The sequence below is a fragment of the Osmia bicornis genome, chromosome 5 (genome assembly GCF_907164935.1).
Source record: "Osmia bicornis bicornis chromosome 5, iOsmBic2.1, whole genome shotgun sequence".
NCBI classification, from domain to species: domain Eukaryota; kingdom Metazoa; phylum Arthropoda; class Insecta; order Hymenoptera; family Megachilidae; genus Osmia; species Osmia bicornis.
This window is the reverse complement of record NC_060220.1, coordinates 2,036,998-2,056,088: the sequence shown is the minus strand read 5'-3', so window position 1 is coordinate 2,056,088 and position 19,091 is coordinate 2,036,998. Positions and strand designations below refer to the sequence as shown.

Sequence of the window (19,091 nt, the reverse complement as noted above, 5' to 3'; positions counted from 1 at the left end):
CATCGGAATTAATACTCAAAAAAAAGTAAGAACGGGACAGGTTTGAAATATTCGCCAAATACAGTGTGTAATATTTTATCAAGGTAAAAAATCAATAATTTTACAATAGCAGAAGCACGTTTGTTTTCGTACAATTGTATCTTATTTAACGCGTTGACTTCACCTTGTTAATATAGTTTACAATTATAATAAAATTAACGGTACAGGGCGGTCCAAAAAGCACAGTAGAAATGCTAGTTCTCCCAAGACGTTATAAAATCGACTTCCAACGGTTAAATGCAAATAAAACTTTAATTAAAATGCAAATTCTTTAATATGGTCAAGATAGTTAAAATTTTTGTACTTGGAATTACATCCTTATATAAAAACTGTGCATAATACTCAATATCCTTGGAACGCCTTGTATAACATTCGTTTAAAGATAACCACCGCATAATAGAAACATATTTTCCGCGGTCGATCAAAGTAAAAAAAAAAAGAAAAAATGAACAAATTCATAGGAAATTACGAAATTAGAGGAAGATTAAAATCTATCTACAAAGGCCTCACAATCGCATCAATGAATAAGAAATTGACACATTTTTATTTTCAACACTTAATGCGTAGTCTTGAGAGACAAACGACGAAACGATGAAAAAACTTTGTTCGATTTCGCGCGAATGGCGTCAATTAAATGCAAAAGAAACAACGGATATGCTTCTTTCATGCGTTCAGTCTATTTATGTTTTTCGATAAAAATATTGTATATTTTTATTCGTTTTCGTTTTTCTTTTGTAAAAAAAAAAAAGAAAAAGTCATTATAGTAGGATCAGTGATGTAACGATCTATTAATTAATAGGTATTGTAAAGTATTAGTACTTTTGAAACTTCGATTGCCAGTGATTTTCAGGCAAGACAATGAGAGAGGCGAAAGATTCGAATCGATGTGCGCGTGATACCGCGAACGTTGGCAGTTCTACGTTAGATTATGTCTGTATTATTATATTTTCTTTTTTAATGTAAATGTTTCTTTAAGAATGCGTGGAGTGTCTTACTGAATCCCATTCTTACATAAATACCATGTAAAAATCTAGATTTAGCATTACGTAACATAGATTTAAGACTTTCTCTAACCGGATCTTCGGGTGGTTATTGCAGAATGTCACTGATCTGAAACAAAATATTGAAACATGTTACATGTTTGTTTAATATTACAAATTAATACAGGTAATTTATTACACCACAGTATATAGGCCTCGAGTGATCAGTAATAAATTATTAGATTAAACTTACAACCCAAATGCATGCTGATTATTTTTAGCGTGGAACAATTGCTACATATTACCTTCTTTACTTTCTATACATTATAATTACTTATACCAAATATATATCTTTTGTATTCAAATTTGTTAATCGTAGAAATCTGTTAATGGCATTCAAGCGAGACAACTATGAAATGTTAACAGTTATCTCTTGGATGTTTAGTTTTAATCAGATAGATATTTCAGAATCTTTTTGATCATACATTAAATAGCATAGAAAAAATATGCTAAGCGTTAATGATATAGGCTTAATTATCGAGGTAAGATCCCGACACCAGGTAATGCAATTACACTCAATGCCGTTTGCTGACCTCGACGTTTGGAGGTATAGTGATGGTAGCGTGTGTCGTTGTAGTCTCAGTACCGCTGCGTATCTCTCTCTCTACCGTAGTGCCTGTGCAACAACAAAAATAGCAAAAACGAAACAATAACAAAAGAGTACTATCAACGGTATAAAGAGAAGATGAAGAGAAATTACAAAGCAACGACAGACAAACACAAGATATTTAAGCAAATGAATGAAATAAAGTATTTACAATCTTCGATTATGGAAATATTGAATACACCCTAAAAAAAGAAGAATATAAAAATATAATTACAGAAAAACTGAACGTAACACATTGATTGTCTTAATCTTAATATTATTATTTAAACTAATTTGAAATCAGCAATGATTTCACTCACTGTTCGTTTGTTGTGTCTCGTTTGCTTGACTTGTTTCAACTTCTCCATTGGCGGTATTTTTGCTGAAAGAGAAGGATAATTACGGTTTTCTAGTGCAAGATACAATATTTTCTTCGGTTCAACTTGGACAACGAAAGAGGATTATGTATGACGAGGACACAATATTATTTCATTAATGCAGAATAAATAATTACATATAGTTTTATGTACTACTTTGGCAGTAATAGTTCACTTTTCAGGCATGCAACATCTTCCAAAGAACTTCATAACCGTCTTGCAGGATTTTAATACACCATTTAATATTTTGCACGAGAAAACAATGATTATCCTTTTCTTTAAGCGAATCTTAAATCCGTGCGATAGATAATTTTCGATCGTTTACTTACTAGCAGTGGTAGTGTTGGTTGTTTGTGAAACAACGGTGGTGGTCTTTACCACTAAGGATTGGTTCTGTGTAGAAATTTCAGAAGTTCGAGAAGTCACTTCCATTTTAAGTCCTGCAAGACGATTATGAAGTTCTTCGGAGGACGTTGCATTTCTGAAAAGTGAACTGTTACTGCCAAACAATGGCAAGTACATAAAAAAAAAAAAAAAAAAACGCACATCGATTAGCACAGCAAAATAAATTAATGAAATAAGGTAACATATTTGATATATTTCAAATTACTTTTAGCAAATAAATTTTCGAAACAAGCGAAATAAAGCACATGAAATAAAACAATAAGAAGCTGGGAGCACAGTTGTGGCACCTATAACTTACAGTAAATGATCCTTCACGCTATCAATTGTGATGTCTCCGATAGAACTCAAATCTTGACGATCATCCTCTCCGTTTACATCGTTCGTGCTCGCAGCTGGTTGCAAAGAAGGTGATTCTTTCGGCGATTCTTCACCGTCGGCTAAAATACATGTATTCAAGAAACGGTACTAAAGGGTTAAGGAGATTGCGTATCATTTTCGATGACGTTAATTGGCGTTAAATTACAATTTAGCTATGCTAGCTTTGTTTAATGAATCACAAATGATTATAGCGAAGCAACATTCATAATGTACACAGGTTAACAAGATATGCTAAGCAGCCACGTATAATTTAGTTACAGTGTCCTATCGTAACGTTTTGTTTAACGATATCGCTACGCGTTAAATGTAGATTTAAATGATCACAAAGAATACGCGATATACTCACTGGAACCCACTACACCGTTTTCTACGATCGTCCTCTGTACCGTGGTCGGCTGTTGGCTTCCTTGCGTTGTCTCTCCTTCCGTTTCCGCAGCTCCTTCCACGACTCCTTGCTCCTGCGTCTCCTCGTTGTTAGCCTCCGGGTAGGATCTAGCATTTGGCGGTAAATTCAGCGCACAGTTTGCCTTCGTCACTTTACTGGTCGACAATGAAATTCGTTGAATTTCCGAGCTTGAATGCAGGTACAAAGCTTCGCCAGCTTTTGTGAAAGTCAACGATGAGATACCGCTGTATAAATAAATAACGTGATTGCTACCATTTGCCGGATTATAAAAATATGCACATTATAATTGGATTAAACGAATAACTTACTTGATGTCTTCCCTTTTAATGGCCGCTGCGTTAAGCTGCCTTCTCAATTCTGGGATGCTAAGCAGTAAACAATCACCGAGATTGGTCAGGCATAATAAACAGGTTTCTTCGTGCGTACCTGCAGGCTCAACCGGGCACGAGAATTTTGCAAAACCTGTTTTTCTTACACGCGAACCCTCGTGCGCGGTAAGTTTGTATTTACAATATGGTTTCAACGATGGAAGATTAAAGATTTTGAACTGTTCCTCGCTGGCGATAACGACTCTGTGCGGTGACGCCATATCCGGACCAGGACTGACACCTTTCTCGGCTTCGAACGGTTCCGGTAAAGGAACGCTGGATCCGTCGAGAATCGTTATGGCGATCACCGGTGCTCTGTGCTTTAATTGAATCTCTTTTCCTAATGTACAATTTACATCCTCTTCCGTTCTTCGAACCCCCGCAGGAATCGCTAACGTGAATACATACACCGTACCGTTATTGGTACCCGCCCAAAGTGTAGGGGTTGTATTTTGCACTAGACAAATAAGAAATGTTAACATATTTGTATCGAAATACCTTCTTAATGCGCGAGAGAATACCCACTGCTTATAATATAACTCCTAGCAAAATATAAACATCGAACCATCGAGCCCAATGCGTCATCCATTGGTCTTGCTTCCACTTGTCTTTCCACAGGTTTCAGCTCTACCGGAGAGAGGTCACCGATCGGCGAGGAAGCAACACTGGAACTTTTAAATAATTATTTATTCGATAAAGTTTCAATGGATAAAATTAAAGCCCCTGTAGATGTCACGCTTAAAATAATACTCACACATCTTTCTTCTTTTCCGTAGCATTTCGCGTCGGGCTACTAGCAGTCGTCGCTCTACGCTGCGATCTTCCTTTCCTTAATCTCCTGAAAGATTCTCTCAACGATTTTTTGAACGATTTTCTTCTCGAAATAGGCGTGTCACCCGCTCCGGATAGATCTGTAAAATTATACAAAGTCGATGAAATAACGATCATTCGTTTGATTAATTCAAATTGCTAGGCAGAAATACCATTCGGATTGAGCGTGCACTTGACGGTAACAGCCTTCGCCCTTGTATAATCGAAAACTGCTAAACCATGTGCCGTACCAGCAGCGAGTAATCCCCATTCACTGTGTATAGCCAGCGCGGTAACCGCAGCCGGTGGATATAATTGAAGAAGACTTTGCGGTTGAAAACCAACCGCGAAGGATATGCTGGTCGTTCTTACTGGCAAATGATCGTGACCTTTCCATACGAATCCATCGCGATCGTTGACAATGTTCATAGTGATCGCTTTGATTTCTTTGTTCGTTGGCTCGGACGATATGGTGGCTGTGATCACGTGGCCAGCCGTGCCAGCGACCACTAACGTCGAGGACAAAGGGCAGAGTAAAACCTTTTTAACGGCTAGTCGCGGATCGTCCGAGTAGGGGTCGAACGTTCCAACTTTTCTAAAAGGTGGCCATTCGTTCTCGTCGTCCTCCGGCGGTTGCTCGAGGACGTCCAAGTGTTCGCCGGTGAACAATATAGAGGAATTGTATTTGTACAGAGGCGTCAACGCGACGTCAGAAGCGTTCCAAAATCTCACGGTTCCATCCTCGTGGCCGGTAAGCAACATTTCTCTACCTTTCGGCTTCTCGTTTCCAGATTTCTGATTAAGAATAATACCACCGTCTATAGGCCACGGTTTCTCCGAATACAAATGCTCCGTCTGCGCTTTTCCAGCTGCCACGATGCTGTCCCATAGCTCTTCCGGCACGTTTGGAACGTGTTGCGAACAAGTGACCTAAGAGCATTAACAAGTATATGAGATATTGTTTACAGTATAATTTATTCGATGTTATAAACAGATATGACATTCACCGCACTCGCATGGAGGGATACCAAGTAAGGTAAGGCCATCATTTTCCATTCGGGATTAATTAAATCAATGGCTACCACCTCTTCTTCGGCCAATACTATTAGCGCTTCCGGGCCATCATCGGGTATCTCCTTACCCTCCTCTTGCTTCGGGAACACGGTGAAGAAGTCGATCACTTTCGACGTGAAATCAAAGACTACCTGTTTTTTCTTCGTCATTACGGTGATCGTGTGACGGTCACCGTAACTGGCACGTTGCATTCCACCCGAAAATAGAATAAGTTCACCGTGCCTGTAACAAAGTATTCGTCAATTTGTTATTGCTTGTCGGTTTAACGGTATAAAATTAACAGACACCTGAATTCTTACTTACTCTTCGGTCTCATAGACGAGGATCTTAGTGACAGCTTTACACGGGAATGGACCATAGGGTGTGTTCGAGTCTACCATTGTGTCACTGATCGGACTCCAAAACGCGTACGATCCATCGTTGTGCGAGGAAACGAAACGATTCTCGGAGATCCAATGGACAGATTCCAGCTGTTGCGTGGAGACGAATGTCTGCGCACGCGAAAACAAACCCATCAGCTGCACGTACACGTTCGCCAAAACCACCAAAGACACAAACGACAATCAGAACGAGAACCACCTCCACAAGGTAAGTACGTTGTTAACCCATCGGCACCCCAAACCATTTCGAACACGTGATATTCTTTCTTTCATACACCATTCGATAATAGCTCGTTTTAAGACAAATAACCAAATTCGAACACCTAACGAAACTCCCTTGTTAGATAACTTTAGGAATCAGCAAGGTATTGGATACATTTTGGAGAAGGTATTATGTTACATCAAGCGTTTCTGTTTTACTCATTATGTCACCTTATTAAAAAAAAAAAAAGAAACTGCATTAAGTATAGTATTGTGTACCGATGGATTAATGGCGTAGCCCCATGTAAATGTAACTGAAGCAAGTGTGTGTGTTTTTTTTGTATTGTTCTGTAAGCGTGTTATTACATCTGCCACACTTGTAGTTTTCTGTATACATAGGCCATCTGTAAAAGAACAGATATATGAAAGAATGACAACGCGAAGGCTCACCTGTTGAGCTCCAGGAGTTGCTTTGTTCCACAGAACCATTAAACCACGATTGTAACCTATCAGAATATTGTCCGGATGACCTGGTTGTTCAGCTATCGCCTCGACCGCTCCTGGATTCTTCTTGTAATCATCTGGTACACTGTCATACAACATCAATAACGTCACGGTCACGTGAATCGACGAATCGTTGACTCGCAACGCGGGTCAAGGTGGAGATTCTTTCTTTATCAATAATTAGAAAATAGTACATGCGATTTCATGTTGAAAGCCAATTGTCTGGCAACTTCTCACGAATTCATATAGAAGTTGCTCTTATCAACTTTGATAGTTATCAGGAACTAAATATACAAATTCTTCTAAATAGTTCAACTGTACTCGGTGTGTACACAGGGGAAAGCAGATGTTCTTACTTTTGCATCACAACATCCTGGTAGATGATGTTATCAGGCATCGAGAAGGTTTTCAGGTTCAGCAGATAAATATTGCCCCCTTCCGTTCCCAGTAGCAGATGTTCACCGCTCGACTCCAGGCACATCGCCGAGATTTTCTTCAGTTTTCCCTCCAACGAAAGCGATTTCGTTTCCACCACGGAACTCTCGTTGATCTCCCAAAGGTGGAGGGAATTGTCGTCGCATAACGAGACCACGCGACCCTGTTAACGCGAAAACATTTGTTCATTTTTCAAATAGTACACACCTATAACTTTATTATAGGTAATTAAAACGATAAAAAAAAAATGAGATTCGATATGGTAAGATTATAATTGTAGAACTATGATATCTTATCGGTTTTAGGATCCGTTTGAAAAATGATCGCGATAACGAGAATTCATACCTCGTAACGAGCAACGTTACGATTCTAGATTCTATTTAAAAATCAACAGTGCCACGCCTGTTCATTGAAAGATTTCGAGTGTCATTGAATTGAAAAACAGAACTATCCAGAAATGGTAACATGGTAAATGAATGTGAGAAAATTCATTATTCCCGACCGCGACGATGAAGTAATTCAACGTTGTTTTCCTCCTAATTATACACCACTTTTTCCCTATTACTCTCCCCGTTTTTTTCCGCACCGGTAATTAATTATCTCTCGAGACCTCTTCACTCGCGTTTGTCTGCTCCGTACTCTAGTGCTTCTCGTTACCGGAATTCGTGTACGGAGGGAGTTACGTTTTCTTTAAATGCTGTTTTCCTTTTTTAAATTTTCGAAATAATAGCGGCGACTATGCTGCGTTTAAACAGCTTCTCGGCGTCTATCAAAGTGCAACGTGGATTTATATGTTATTAATTCGTGCACGCGTGCAAAAGAGCGTTGCGCGTGTCGCCGCACAGTTATGCAACGAACCCGGGTGTCGCGTTGCACCCGCGCAGCGCGTGTGACTTTTAAAACAACTCCAACTTCGTACCTCCCGACCCTTTGATTACAATGTGTACCGGTAAAAAGCTGCAACGACGTAACAAGTTCAACTGCGTTCCTCGAGTACTCTCCGATTAATCAAATAGAATTTAATGAATTAAAAAGCTTACCTCGTTAGGCAACGCGACGATCTTCGTCACTGCATTCTCCCCGCTCTCGATCGAGTGTTGACCATAGAACTCGACACCTGGCCTGCCGAATCTGTGATAAATCAGTTAAGGAAAAGCAGAGAATCGTTGATTCTAAAAAAACTCGGACGTGCTCGTTTTCTAGCTGAACGGAGAAGGAACATACGGTGCTCTTGTTTCGAAAATGACCGACTTAATCCGCTGACAGAAAACGATTATATTCGGGCCATGGAATACGTTGTAACTATCTTTTTGCATAGTCATCAAATTCTCCGAAAAAAAAAACCTCGACGGAAATCGTGTAAATAATTTCAAATAAAAAAATTGAAGCAAAAATAAATTTTCAATTGAAAGATAAAAGCTGAGCTTTATCGGATCACTCTATCTTACTAATATCAAATACAAACAAAGTTTTCACAGAGTCGCGGTGAAGAGCATTTATTATCTGTCTTACGAAATGATAATGATGATCGTTTGATTACGCAGACGTTGGAACATCTGCGATCGAGCTTCGCGTTGAATAAAACAAGATGGTAATGTCGACGAACCATATAACAGAGAAGCGTACGCCTTATGCGTACGCTTGGTAATTAGCATTTTTTAAACGCGTTGCAGGAATCGATTAACGGTGTAAAAATAACCATAACGAATCATTTTTGTCGTGCCCGATGAGACAAGTTTAATGACTCTCATCACGTTTTGCTATTAATCAACTAATCCAAGCAATTTCATGACATAAAATTGGTAAAATATAATGCTTATGATACGTCAATTTAAAGCTCAAAGCTTCGTGAACATGATTATACAAGTGTTTTGCTGAGATTTTTATTAGTCAGAAAAATACGAGAGAAGAATTCTGTGGCAACGTGGCGTCTGATCGGGATGAAAAATTCGAATAAAACAAGGGGACACTGGTTTGTGTTTCTCGGAAAATGAGACGGGTATACCTTCGCTTAACTGATTAAACTTTCAAATGCATTCTTACCATTCGTTTTCCTTCTCTTGGGAAACTTCAGTATGCAAACCGATAAAAATCATTTTCTTTAAAAAAAAAAAAGAATTGAAAACATCTATTCTTTTCAGAATTAAATATATCGTGTCTTCAATTTCTCTGTCGCAATCGATGCGACCTATATTCGATTTACAAAGTAAAAAATGTCCTACATAACCGTCTGACGAGAATCAGTTTTCTTCAATGAAATCTACTGTCTGACCCTCGACGCGAGAAGAATAGACATGGGTATCGCGAAATATCGAATATCTTGGATCTAAAATTAACTGCGAAGGTGATCAGAAGAAAGCAACCTCGATCAAGTATATTCTCCTTCTCCCTTCGTCCATGATTAACCCTCTTTGATCCAAATTTTTCGTATTTTTAGAAAGAAATATAATAATTTTCCTTGGTTTATCTATTCTAAGTTAAAATTTCAATCTTACTGAAATTTTAATAAAAATTTGGTTAAATTCTAAATGCGAATTCTTAAGAAATAAAAAAGAAATAAAGAGCAGGGTAGAAAAAGGATACACCTTGATGGCGCCGGATGCCGTACCGATGATCATCAGCCGCAAACTTGGATCCCATGCCAGGGCTGTAGGTTTGTTTGGGAACCCATGCTGCACCGTCTGCAAAGGAGGAAACCATTATTGTTAGCCGAACTATTAGCCACGGTAATTATAATACTATTAGCCGTGGTATACTTTCCACTTAACCGTAAGATGGCTAATGGTATTATCTTAGCTGGATGACTTCGTAATCTTGAGTAAGCGTTTAGCGAACGTTATTAACACTGCGATATGGAAACATTTAATCAATGAAAGTGAAATGTTCATTGTTATTTCTGATTTCGTTGAACTGGATCAGAGAGGAATTTCGAAGCGTACCATTTTCTAAGCTTTACAAGCAAACTTCCCGCTTAATGGATCAACCGGTGTCGCGATCTTGATTCATAAACCGACTTCGATGTTGCGTCTCGATCGTATAATCATTGCACACTGTCCCGTCGTAATCAGCAGACTATTTATACGTGAAAGACACTAAAAATAGTGACCGTTATCTGGACTGTTGTTGCATCGCGCGTACGAGAAGACGAAAAATTTCATTCTTGATACGCGACTCGACGAAATTAACGGTATTTTATTTTTTCCATCCATGACGCATATATACGTAATTGAAAATTGGGCGAGGGCGTATATATACGTCATCGAAAATTTGGCGGGGGCGTATATATACGTTTGAAGGTACAAGGTAAGTTAAAAGTAGAAACAAGGAATATGTGTCATAGTAGCATAATAATTAAATAGAACACAAGGCAAACACGATCCTCCCTTTCTGTGGCTCGTTTTGAATGCAATTAACGGTAATTACCAGCGACAAGAGTTTCCGACTTTCTCGGCGTAACTTCTGCCTCAACGAGGCCAGAAGAATTTTAAGCGAAAGCCGGCTCGATTAGTCATCGATGAGTCAGATTTTGTCAATCCCGTTAATCGAGCGGTTTTATCGATCAACGTATTCCAATGAGATCGGCTATGCATCTCGTTTTCAGAATCCTATGTGCATATGCAGCTGACACACCACGTGCGTCGTCGATCTATAACGCATTTATTACACCCATTATTCTGAAACGTTCTTAAATCATTGCCTACGTCAAAATCATGTTTTCCATTAATACGCGTATACATTTTACGTTAAGCCCAGCGTAATATCGGGACCTTGAAATGGATGATTCGATTCGGTTTCGTAACTGAAACACCGATATGACTGGAGTACTTGAGACCAGAGATTACGGTATAGCGTATTCTTGTACACAATTGAATTTTTGTATAGATAGGTACAGCAAGAGAAATAAGTGATGTGCGGCCCGACTAATACGTCGGGTTCCCGGCTATTCGGGTCGGTTCGGAAACCATCGGGCAGGCTCGGACGGCCGTGCAGTCGGATAGCCCGACTGTTTCGGGTCAGATCGGATAAAGTTGGGCAGATTCGGAAGAGCTCCCGCGGGCCGCGGTGTATTTCTTATGTACTTGTTAATATTTGCATTAAGCATGTGCAAAATCTGTTTTATGTGGAATTTTGGAATAAGATAATTTTCATGTGGAAAAATAATACTTTTAACGAATTTATGTGCAAGCATTAACAAGTACATGAGAGTCGGGCCGCGGCCCGCGGGAACTCGTCCGAATCTGCCCGACTTTATCCGAGCTGACCCGAAATAGTCGGGCTAACCGACTGCACGCATGTTTCGGACACCTGCCCGAACCCGCCCGATTTTTTCCGAGCCCGCCCGAGCCCGTAATATCGGGTACCCGTACATCCCTAAAGTACACTGTACTAAAACATCGTAGCGTTCTAAAACAGGTGATGCGTTGAAGAAGTTGAGAGTTCTGGTAGCACGCCTTTCTACCTGAACCTAAAAATCCTTGGTAGGTAAGGCTAGTGTATAACCCTGGGATTTAGGGCTGCCAATAATATCGATTTGGTGCATGTTTCCAGCACGCGATTAGAAAAACGGGTGTCGGTCGGTAGGACAGGCAGAGGGTGAGACCTTGGCCCAGGTAATTTCCATGAGAAAGGGTGTCACCGCTTCCGAGTTTCAGGGGGCCTGATCGCAGGAATTAAAACAAGAAGGTGGGCGAGAATGAACCCGTGGTACGAGCGAAACAAACAATATTTCTCGGTAAAGTTTATTCCGATCTAGATTAACTTTAATCTCGATCGGCCTAACCTAGACTGAAAATATACGCGAACATCGATCAAACGATATCTCTATCTGTCATACTGATAAATTTAAATACTATCCGTTTATAAAGCGATGCATCGTTTTATTAATCGCGAAATTTATAAATAAGAATTTCAACAGAGGAACGTTAAAAATTGCTCCCCGATCGATAACCCACTGCGACAGTTCCTCGACGGTGAATATTTTATGCCGCTACTGTACATACTTTTCTAGAGTATTATAAGAACCCGTTACTTATTTCATACGTGGTACAAGTTTATTTTATTAGTCGTGTAGAAAAAAAGACAATTGTACGAAATAACTGGAATTTATACAAAATTCATTCAATATTAATTTATAATGAAACTTTCGGAGTAATCCTGGTACGCTGTACCGCGTCAGGCGAATCTAACGGTACATTCTTTACACGTATATTAAAGCAAACGTAAAAAGGGCTAGGCATCTTATCGTGTTTCTATTTGCACAGAAAATCGATAATCTTTCTTCGTATTTCTTTTTTCTTGTCGCACAAGACGTTTGTGGAGTTATCAATAGGGCTGATGACAAACTCACGGAGAGTTTATTGTCGAAATAAGCCAAGAACAAACCTACGTATACTAAGTGTTTTTCAGATTCATGGAAAAAGAAACCGTGAAACGTTTGCCGCGATACGCAATTAACTCTGATAATTGATCACCAAATTAGGATCGTTATGAGCAATTTTCTTTGATTAATTTCTTTCAACTGATACTCCACGCCTCTTCCTAGTCGAACGATAGTGACAATCAATGATGTAATCGAATGTCATTCGTCTCTCTCTTTTTTTTTTTTTCAAATCTTTTCAGACTATAGCGGGACCACGGATCGTGTTTGCGTAAACGTGACCGTTTCAATTAAGGCAACAAGCGCCCTCCACACACCGGAGGGCTTTCTACTTTTTTTTTTTCCTCTCCAACTCGTACATCTTAACGTGCACGCTATTTCTACTTGTAATTGCCTAACACGTAGATTAACCTACATTTCCTATTCCATTTTCTAACCAAGTGGAAGCAACGCACGCTTATGACCAACGAAACGTTTCCATTGTCTATGTCGAATCCGTGCATTCCCGCGTGTCACGTAGAACGCGGCTGAACATAGGGAACGGGGGGAACAGAATTATTCACTAGCTAAAGGATTCGGCGGGATTCGAAAAAGCTGTGTTTCATTCGATCGATACCAGGGGACGACCTGATTTCTAACCCGACTGTTTTCGCAATCCGTGTCGTCAAACTTCGAATCCACCAGCCGGAGAATTAAACCACGATAAGGTTTCGCGATGGTCGGTGACGATGACAGCCAGCCGAGGAGACAGAACCGCTAAAGAAACGCCACCGCACCGCGCAACCACAATAATCCTGACTCCGCATCGCGTCTCTCAGCCACCCAACGTATTCTAGACTTTCGGTATCGATTACGATCGGGTATCGACCTGTTGATTCTGTGCCGTTCATTCTTAATACACACGCTTATATCATGTTCTCCGCGAAAGCAATTTTAGAATCTTAATATTACGCTACGAAAGTAACCTCAAAGGTGTACACCTTCGATCGATCGAATGCATTTCGCAATACTCGATTTGATTCGACAAATCGACGCCGAGGGTTTTATCGCCGGCGATCATGCTTGCGAAATTTTTTTTTATCAGTTTTAAAATTGTCTACTCGATAATGAGGAAAGTAGCTACATTTAAGAACAACGAATCGAGATACATTTCATCGCGTATCAATCGTACTCGTTCGATAGGTCGAAATCGACGATGAATTAGTATTTTATCGCCATTTAATTCGGCCCAAGTTTTTGTGGTTCGATTATGCATGTAAATTATATCACGGTATATATGTATTTATGGATCTCCTTGAAACACGATATTCACTGTCTTTTTAACATTTATCCGAGACAAGATTTATCTGTAAAGCAATCGAGCCTCGTACACGTAAAAAGAAGACGTGTTCCGTAAAACGCATGGCGTGTCAACATCGTGATATCACCAAGTAACAGATTATTATCTGAGGTAGTAACAGAATAAACTTTCAATTGTCAACTTGTTGATTAATAAATAATGAATCTACAAATAAAAGAAAACGAGTCGATCAACACATTTACAGCAGACAGGATGTTGTAAAACTAACCCTTCTAACAGTTTCTTTCACTCTTGAATTCATCTATTTCAAACGTGATTATTGTATTTTTTTATTGTTAAAATTTTAGTAGCACGCTAAAGAGAGTAGGTAAGGAAAGGGGATAAAATAAAAATTTATTGAATAAAAAGAATGAAACAGAAAAAGATCGTGTAACTACAGAAACTATATAAACTTGTTAGACATAAATGAAAACTTGTTTCTTCTGATTCTCACTTTCGCTTTCCTTTGCAATGAATAAAACACGCTACAGAGAACACTTCTTTCACGATTTCATCGAAGTTGCTCCACTTACACTGGAAACGGCAGCAACGATACTATCTCTTAAATACTATCCACGATAACATTGTATTCTAATAAAATTCTATCTAATCTATTCCGTGATCGTGTAGCCCGTGAAAAATAGGATTCCGTAAGAGCAGACAAGCGGAAGAAAGTATCGGCTCGTTTAGCCGGTCGGGTGTGGGCGAATAAAAATCGTGACTTACCTTTCGAAAGGCGAAAAGATCCTTTTGCAGTTTCTGTCGCTCGGCCGTAGGTTGTTGGCCTTTCCCTCTGATAAACTTCAACATCTCTGTCGGCGTTCTTTCCTCGAGCGGTGCGACACGTCCATTAAAGACGGTTGTGGCGGACGGACACCGTCGCCCAACAGAGCAGTAATACCAAAGAAGAACGAGTGATGGCGCTGGCGTGGACCTCCCGAAGCCAGTCGATCCCTCTGTCGTTCGACGTGTTTACAGATCAAAGGAGCGATCGCGACTGAGCACGAGCGAATACTCGCCGGCGTTCGGTACTGTTCGGCGAGGTTCGTTGACGTTCGGTCCTACTCTTTGCCGTTTGAATTCTTACTTCTGATTGGTTGTTTTTTCAAACTGAAAACATGGGACTATAAATACAGGATAATTGATTATTAACCTTTAAAGGCGCACGTTTTAAAGAAATAAAAAGAAAATGCATGTTTAACAATCCCTAAAATATTTTATTCTATATCTATCCTACATCAAAAGCGTTCAATGTTTACCGCTACGCCTTGTCCTTCTTCGTTCATGCTCAATCGCGTTCGATCGCTTGCTCTGTAAACATCTTCAGGACAATACCACGTGCGAGACTCCTAACCTCTCGTTTCACAGTGTTATATTTTCCGTTCGATAAAGTGTAACCGTGTAATATTAACCGTGAAATAAAATTACATTTTTAAATTGTGTCCGCTAAAATGGTGAGCCCGACGTGACGTCAACAGACCGTCCACAACACGAACGCGACCAGAATTCGTAAGCCCTCTTCTAGGATGGTCATTCAACAACACGCATAACCCTTTTCGATTACTACGATACGACGAACCGGAAGCCTTGTCACACGATTAGGGATTCAATGACAACACGCGGCATAATCTTCATGGCCATGCAAAGTGTACAACTATGTCGTGGCTCGAGCAGTACGCGTCTCGTTTCGGTTAAACAATACTACGGTTGCAACTACGTCTGAATTTATTTACGAAGACGACGACAACGACGCAACGCGATAAGATAGACACCGAAACAACTCCGTTAGGGTATACTGCCCGCACTCGCCACTAGAGGGACATGAAATGATACCTAGCCCGACGTTTTCTTGCAAGTCCTCGTGGAACTACCTATTTCTACATACAGGGTGATTTTTATCGCTTTTATTTTAATATCTCGAAAAATAGGACCCTAAGAACAATTTTTTACTTATCATAAACAATCGAAATATTTAACCTGTCCAAATTAGGACACCCTATATACAATTTTCGACCACGCGGTAACTATCCCGCGTATCAGGCACGAAATTGCCAGGTAACCTTCCTGACGAGTCCACTAGCAGACTTGTTTCCTTTCTTTTTCTATTTCTCTTCGCAGTACCGTCACCGTTTAACACTTTGCGGTCTGCGGTCCACAGACTTTATGTGTTTTTCTAATTATATAAAATATTGACATAAAATTTGTTGCCAAGCAACCTTTTGTTTGAAATTTTAGTACATGTGATCAAAGATATATTTGTATATTGATAAAGTCAATGTAGCTAAATCATGACGACACAGTGCAACGAACCGCAACATTAAAATAGGCGCGACCACGTCGTATGACGTCGGCGGACCGCAAAGTGCTAATTAGACTCGACGTCGTCACGAAGGGCTCGGTAAAACCGCGCGCCTTTTGTAATTAAAACATTCTTGAATGAATGGTAAAACTCGTGCGCGTACCATCGATACGTATTTCGTTGGTGTGTTCGAGGGCACACGTCCGAGATACGCCTGCAACGCGTCAGTCCCTGTCTTTCACGTTGAATCCTCCTCCCTTCCTTCTTGTTTTTCTTTGCCACACGTATTTCTTTCTCTTTCGCTCACTCACTGAATCCAGACTGTCCGACCGATACGTCAGCCGCTACGTGTTTTTTTAGCAATGTTCGCACAAATTATTTAGATCGACCACAAGAACGATTTTAGGCGACAGGTTGCACAATGGCCCGGCTCGCTGATTAATTTACGATACGAATGAACACGTAAAACCATTGAAATACACGACAGAGGCGTGAAGTCATTCCACAACTGTCACTCGCGTCTTTCGTTGTCGCGTCGGCTTTCCACCAATCACATGTTTCGATTATGATCAACTAAGGTCGGCCAAAGTCGACTGTATTCGGATGGGTTCGGAACGAAAAGCCTCGTCAGACGCGCCCGCACGAACAATGACCTCGGTCAGGCCTACCAATACCCACTTTCACTTGATTCGAGTGCTGACCGTTAGCCTCGCGAAAATTATATTTTATAATTGTGATTTGCTTGGTAATTTTCAATTTCTTTTCAATTTCCCAGTAATTTCATGAACCTATACTCCATACATTTTTTTGCATTGATATTGTACAATAAAAAACGATTTGATCGACTCTGTAGGAAATATTTTTATAGTAGTTATTCATTCGAATCTTTATTCGAAACATGTATCAGGAAGTCACGTGTTCAAGCAACTTCCTGTCTAGTATATTCTCCCAAGTAATTTTTATTTTCATACATTCATTTACTTTGTAATTATGATTACTTACTTGCGGTGCTTAGGTTCTTCTATTAAAGTTACATCGCTTATCGTATAATCAGTATATTTCATATTAAATTTTGTGGTACATATATTACTTTCTAGTCCTCAATATATACATAAATGTCCATATAAATCTTTTTAAATATAGTAAGGATTACCCTGGTTTGATAGAAAATAATTTATCTTACAAAAGTCGTGTACATTACAAAAATGTAAATGCAATTAAGTAGAATATGCTGTTTTCATGTTTCGTTATTTAAAAAAAATAACACTGTAAACTAACACTTTACATTATATCCTTTAGTTCGTATGTAATACTGTGTCATTCGTGGTAAAAATATAACTTTTAGTAACAACATAAGAATTTTCCCACTATCAATTATTTACCAACGTGTAAATAAGATGCTACAAAAATTCTTAAAATCTTATTAATATTTTCGGTTGTTTTTATGTCTATATTATCACAATGATCAGTTGACTTATGCCAAACCTTAGGAAAGGGATATGGTATAAGGTGTAAAATAGGAATATCTGAAATACACATTTCATAATTAAAAGGTAGCACATAAACCTTGTAAACGCATAAAAATTAATGCTTACCTCTCTGTAAAAATGGAATATGGTCATCTTCGATGTGTGCTTCCACCGAATATGGTTGAAAATATCTCTGTGCAGGTTGCCCATAAGAGTATGACTCGAATTCTTTTAATGCAGCTAAATTAGTTTCAATAGCCATTAATAAAGAATACCATTTTTCGGTATTGCTAAAATAATTATAAAATGTAGGATCTGGTGCACCTATCAAATCTAAAAGAACTAGTACATCCTGCAACAAGAAAGTAATGTTGATAATTTATGCATTTTAACATTTTTATTATAAACACTTACAAGTTTATCCAATTCAGAAATATTTTCGTTTTCCTTGTAAGTAGTATAGTTATTATGCCATATTTTAGCTAAATGTCTTGCTCCATATATAGAATCTTTCGGGCCCCACTCCTTGAAAGCTTCTTCCCCATCAAAAAATATAAACATTAAACTAATGTCATTCTGAAAAGAAAAAATTATCATTGCAAAGAGTAAAACAACAATTGTGGGTAACAAAATACTTACATGTTTTATAGAATTTAAGTGATTCTGCATAACTTTAGCTAAATTAATCATTTGAGCACATGGTACTGCACTATCTGTAGCACCAACAAAATTTCTTTCCCTAGTATATTTGGAGTCATAATGGCAGGCCAGTGCTAAATATCTTTTTGCATTAGGATTCAACTTTGCAATTATGTTTTCAAATTGTAAGGTTCCAAAAGTTGGTGTATGTTCATCAAAAATATCAGATTCCACTGTCCAATTAAGATTTCTCATTGATTCTTTGATATACTGGAAACAAATTTTTCCTTATTAACAAATGGGAATTTCCTGTACGCATTGCATCATATCTTGTTTATGCATCTTTTATCTAAATCATTCATTTTATCAAAAGTACTATGAATAATTATTATAATTATATAAGTTTGCAGTATATTTACCAATTAACTTACATTTTTTACTCTTGTATGCTCTGGTGTACCAACAATTCTCACAGTACATATGTTACTTAAAATCTGGTCCATGTGATTGACATTTGATAATTCTGATATTTCCAGTATCTGACTTCTTGACAGTGTAACAGGTGTATGATAATACTGGAATCATTTCATGACTGTAACTAATGTATGTTAATGATGATCAATGAGATGCAGTATGAGAGATGATATTTAAAGATGAATAAACCAAGGATAAGTGAAAGTACTTGATAAAAATGTATGAACAATGAAAAATAACACATGTTTTACATTATGTACCTTTTGATTCCGAAAACCCATTTTTGTTGAAATACTTGCGTCGGTTATAAAAGGTCCGACAAAAATCAGAAAAATCTGTAAAAGAAAATCGAACATCATAGTACACCGTGGGAAACTTATACTGAACTGAACGCAGCCGCGATGCGCTCATTGTATTTAGTTGTAAATCTCGCCGCCATTTTGAAACGAAGCCCACGTGATTGATAGAACAGAGCTTAATTTCTATTGGCT

General features: G+C 38.7%; 3 protein-coding genes across 9 annotated transcripts in view; 1 reads left to right on the top strand and 2 right to left on the bottom strand.

The window, feature by feature from the left end:
- Positions 1 to 59: 59 nt before the first annotated feature.
- On the bottom strand, positions 60 to 16,560 carry LOC114871077 (lethal(2) giant larvae protein homolog 1). Of its 6 annotated transcripts, none has more exons than XM_029176516.2 (17): positions 16,182 to 16,560; positions 14,446 to 14,829; positions 9,587 to 9,684; positions 8,044 to 8,134; positions 6,925 to 7,166; positions 6,515 to 6,653; positions 5,787 to 6,001; positions 5,417 to 5,705; positions 4,583 to 5,339; positions 4,354 to 4,510; positions 4,125 to 4,264; positions 3,540 to 4,056; positions 3,172 to 3,455; positions 2,746 to 2,884; positions 2,372 to 2,541; positions 1,613 to 1,695; positions 60 to 1,149 (listed from the first exon to the last, which is right to left on the bottom strand). In XM_029176516.2, the coding sequence occupies exons 2-17, from the start codon at positions 14,527 to 14,529 to the stop codon at positions 1,129 to 1,131; spliced, it is 3,426 nt and encodes a 1,141-aa protein (XP_029032349.1). In that variant the 5' UTR covers positions 14,530 to 14,829; positions 16,182 to 16,560; the 3' UTR covers positions 60 to 1,128. The 6 variants fall into 6 exon arrangements, with proteins under 6 accessions (XP_029032349.1, XP_029032347.1, XP_029032352.1 ...); XM_029176514.2 differs by having other exon boundaries at positions 4,125 to 4,270; positions 16,182 to 16,559; XM_029176519.2 differs by having other exon boundaries at positions 4,125 to 4,270; positions 5,787 to 5,974; positions 16,182 to 16,559.
- The window catches only part of LOC114871088 (putative uncharacterized protein DDB_G0282133), a 36,024-nt gene continuing 31,917 nt past the window's right edge, over positions 14,985 to 19,091 (top strand). Inside the window, exon 1 of the mRNA XM_046285835.1 lies at positions 14,985 to 15,607. The gene's annotated coding sequence lies outside the window, so the exon portion shown is untranslated. The remainder of the gene's footprint in view (positions 15,608 to 19,091) is intronic.
- LOC114871082 (glutaminyl-peptide cyclotransferase) lies at positions 17,058 to 19,065 on the bottom strand. 2 transcript variants are annotated; one of them, XM_029176541.2, is made up of 6 exons: positions 18,861 to 19,065; positions 18,558 to 18,701; positions 18,127 to 18,396; positions 17,902 to 18,063; positions 17,614 to 17,839; positions 17,058 to 17,544 (listed from the first exon to the last, which is right to left on the bottom strand). In XM_029176541.2, exons 1-6 carry the CDS (start codon positions 18,957 to 18,959, stop codon positions 17,393 to 17,395), a joined length of 1,053 nt encoding a protein of 350 aa, XP_029032374.2. In that variant the 5' UTR covers positions 18,960 to 19,065; the 3' UTR covers positions 17,058 to 17,392. The 2 variants fall into 2 exon arrangements, with proteins under 2 accessions (XP_029032374.2, XP_029032375.2); XM_029176542.2 differs by having other exon boundaries at positions 18,558 to 18,724; positions 18,861 to 18,949.

What these genes read in the sequence shown, in the direction of transcription:
- LOC114871082 (XM_029176541.2), bottom strand. Translation starts at nt 18,959, where the DNA reads ATGATGTTCGATTTTCTTTTACAGATTTTTCTGATTTTTGTCGGACCT. An exon ending in TGGGTTTTCGGAATCAAAAG is followed by an intron (nt 18,702 to 18,860) that starts GTACATAATGTA and finishes AAATGATTCCAG; the next exon opens with TATTATCATACACCTGTTAC. An exon ending in AGCATACAAGAGTAAAAAAT is followed by an intron (nt 18,397 to 18,557) that starts GTAAGTTAATTG and finishes ATTTGTTTCCAG; the next exon opens with TATATCAAAGAATCAATGAG.
- LOC114871077 (XM_029176514.2), bottom strand. Translation starts at nt 14,529, where the DNA reads ATGTTGAAGTTTATCAGAGGGAAAGGCCAACAACCTACGGCCGAGCGA. An exon ending in ACGGAAAAGAAGAAAGATGT is followed by an intron (nt 4,271 to 4,353) that starts GTGAGTATTATT and finishes ATTATTTAAAAG; the next exon opens with TTCCAGTGTTGCTTCCTCGC. An exon ending in AACCAACACTACCACTGCTA is followed by an intron (nt 1,696 to 2,371) that starts GTAAGTAAACGA and finishes GTTGTTGCACAG; the next exon opens with GCACTACGGTAGAGAGAGAG.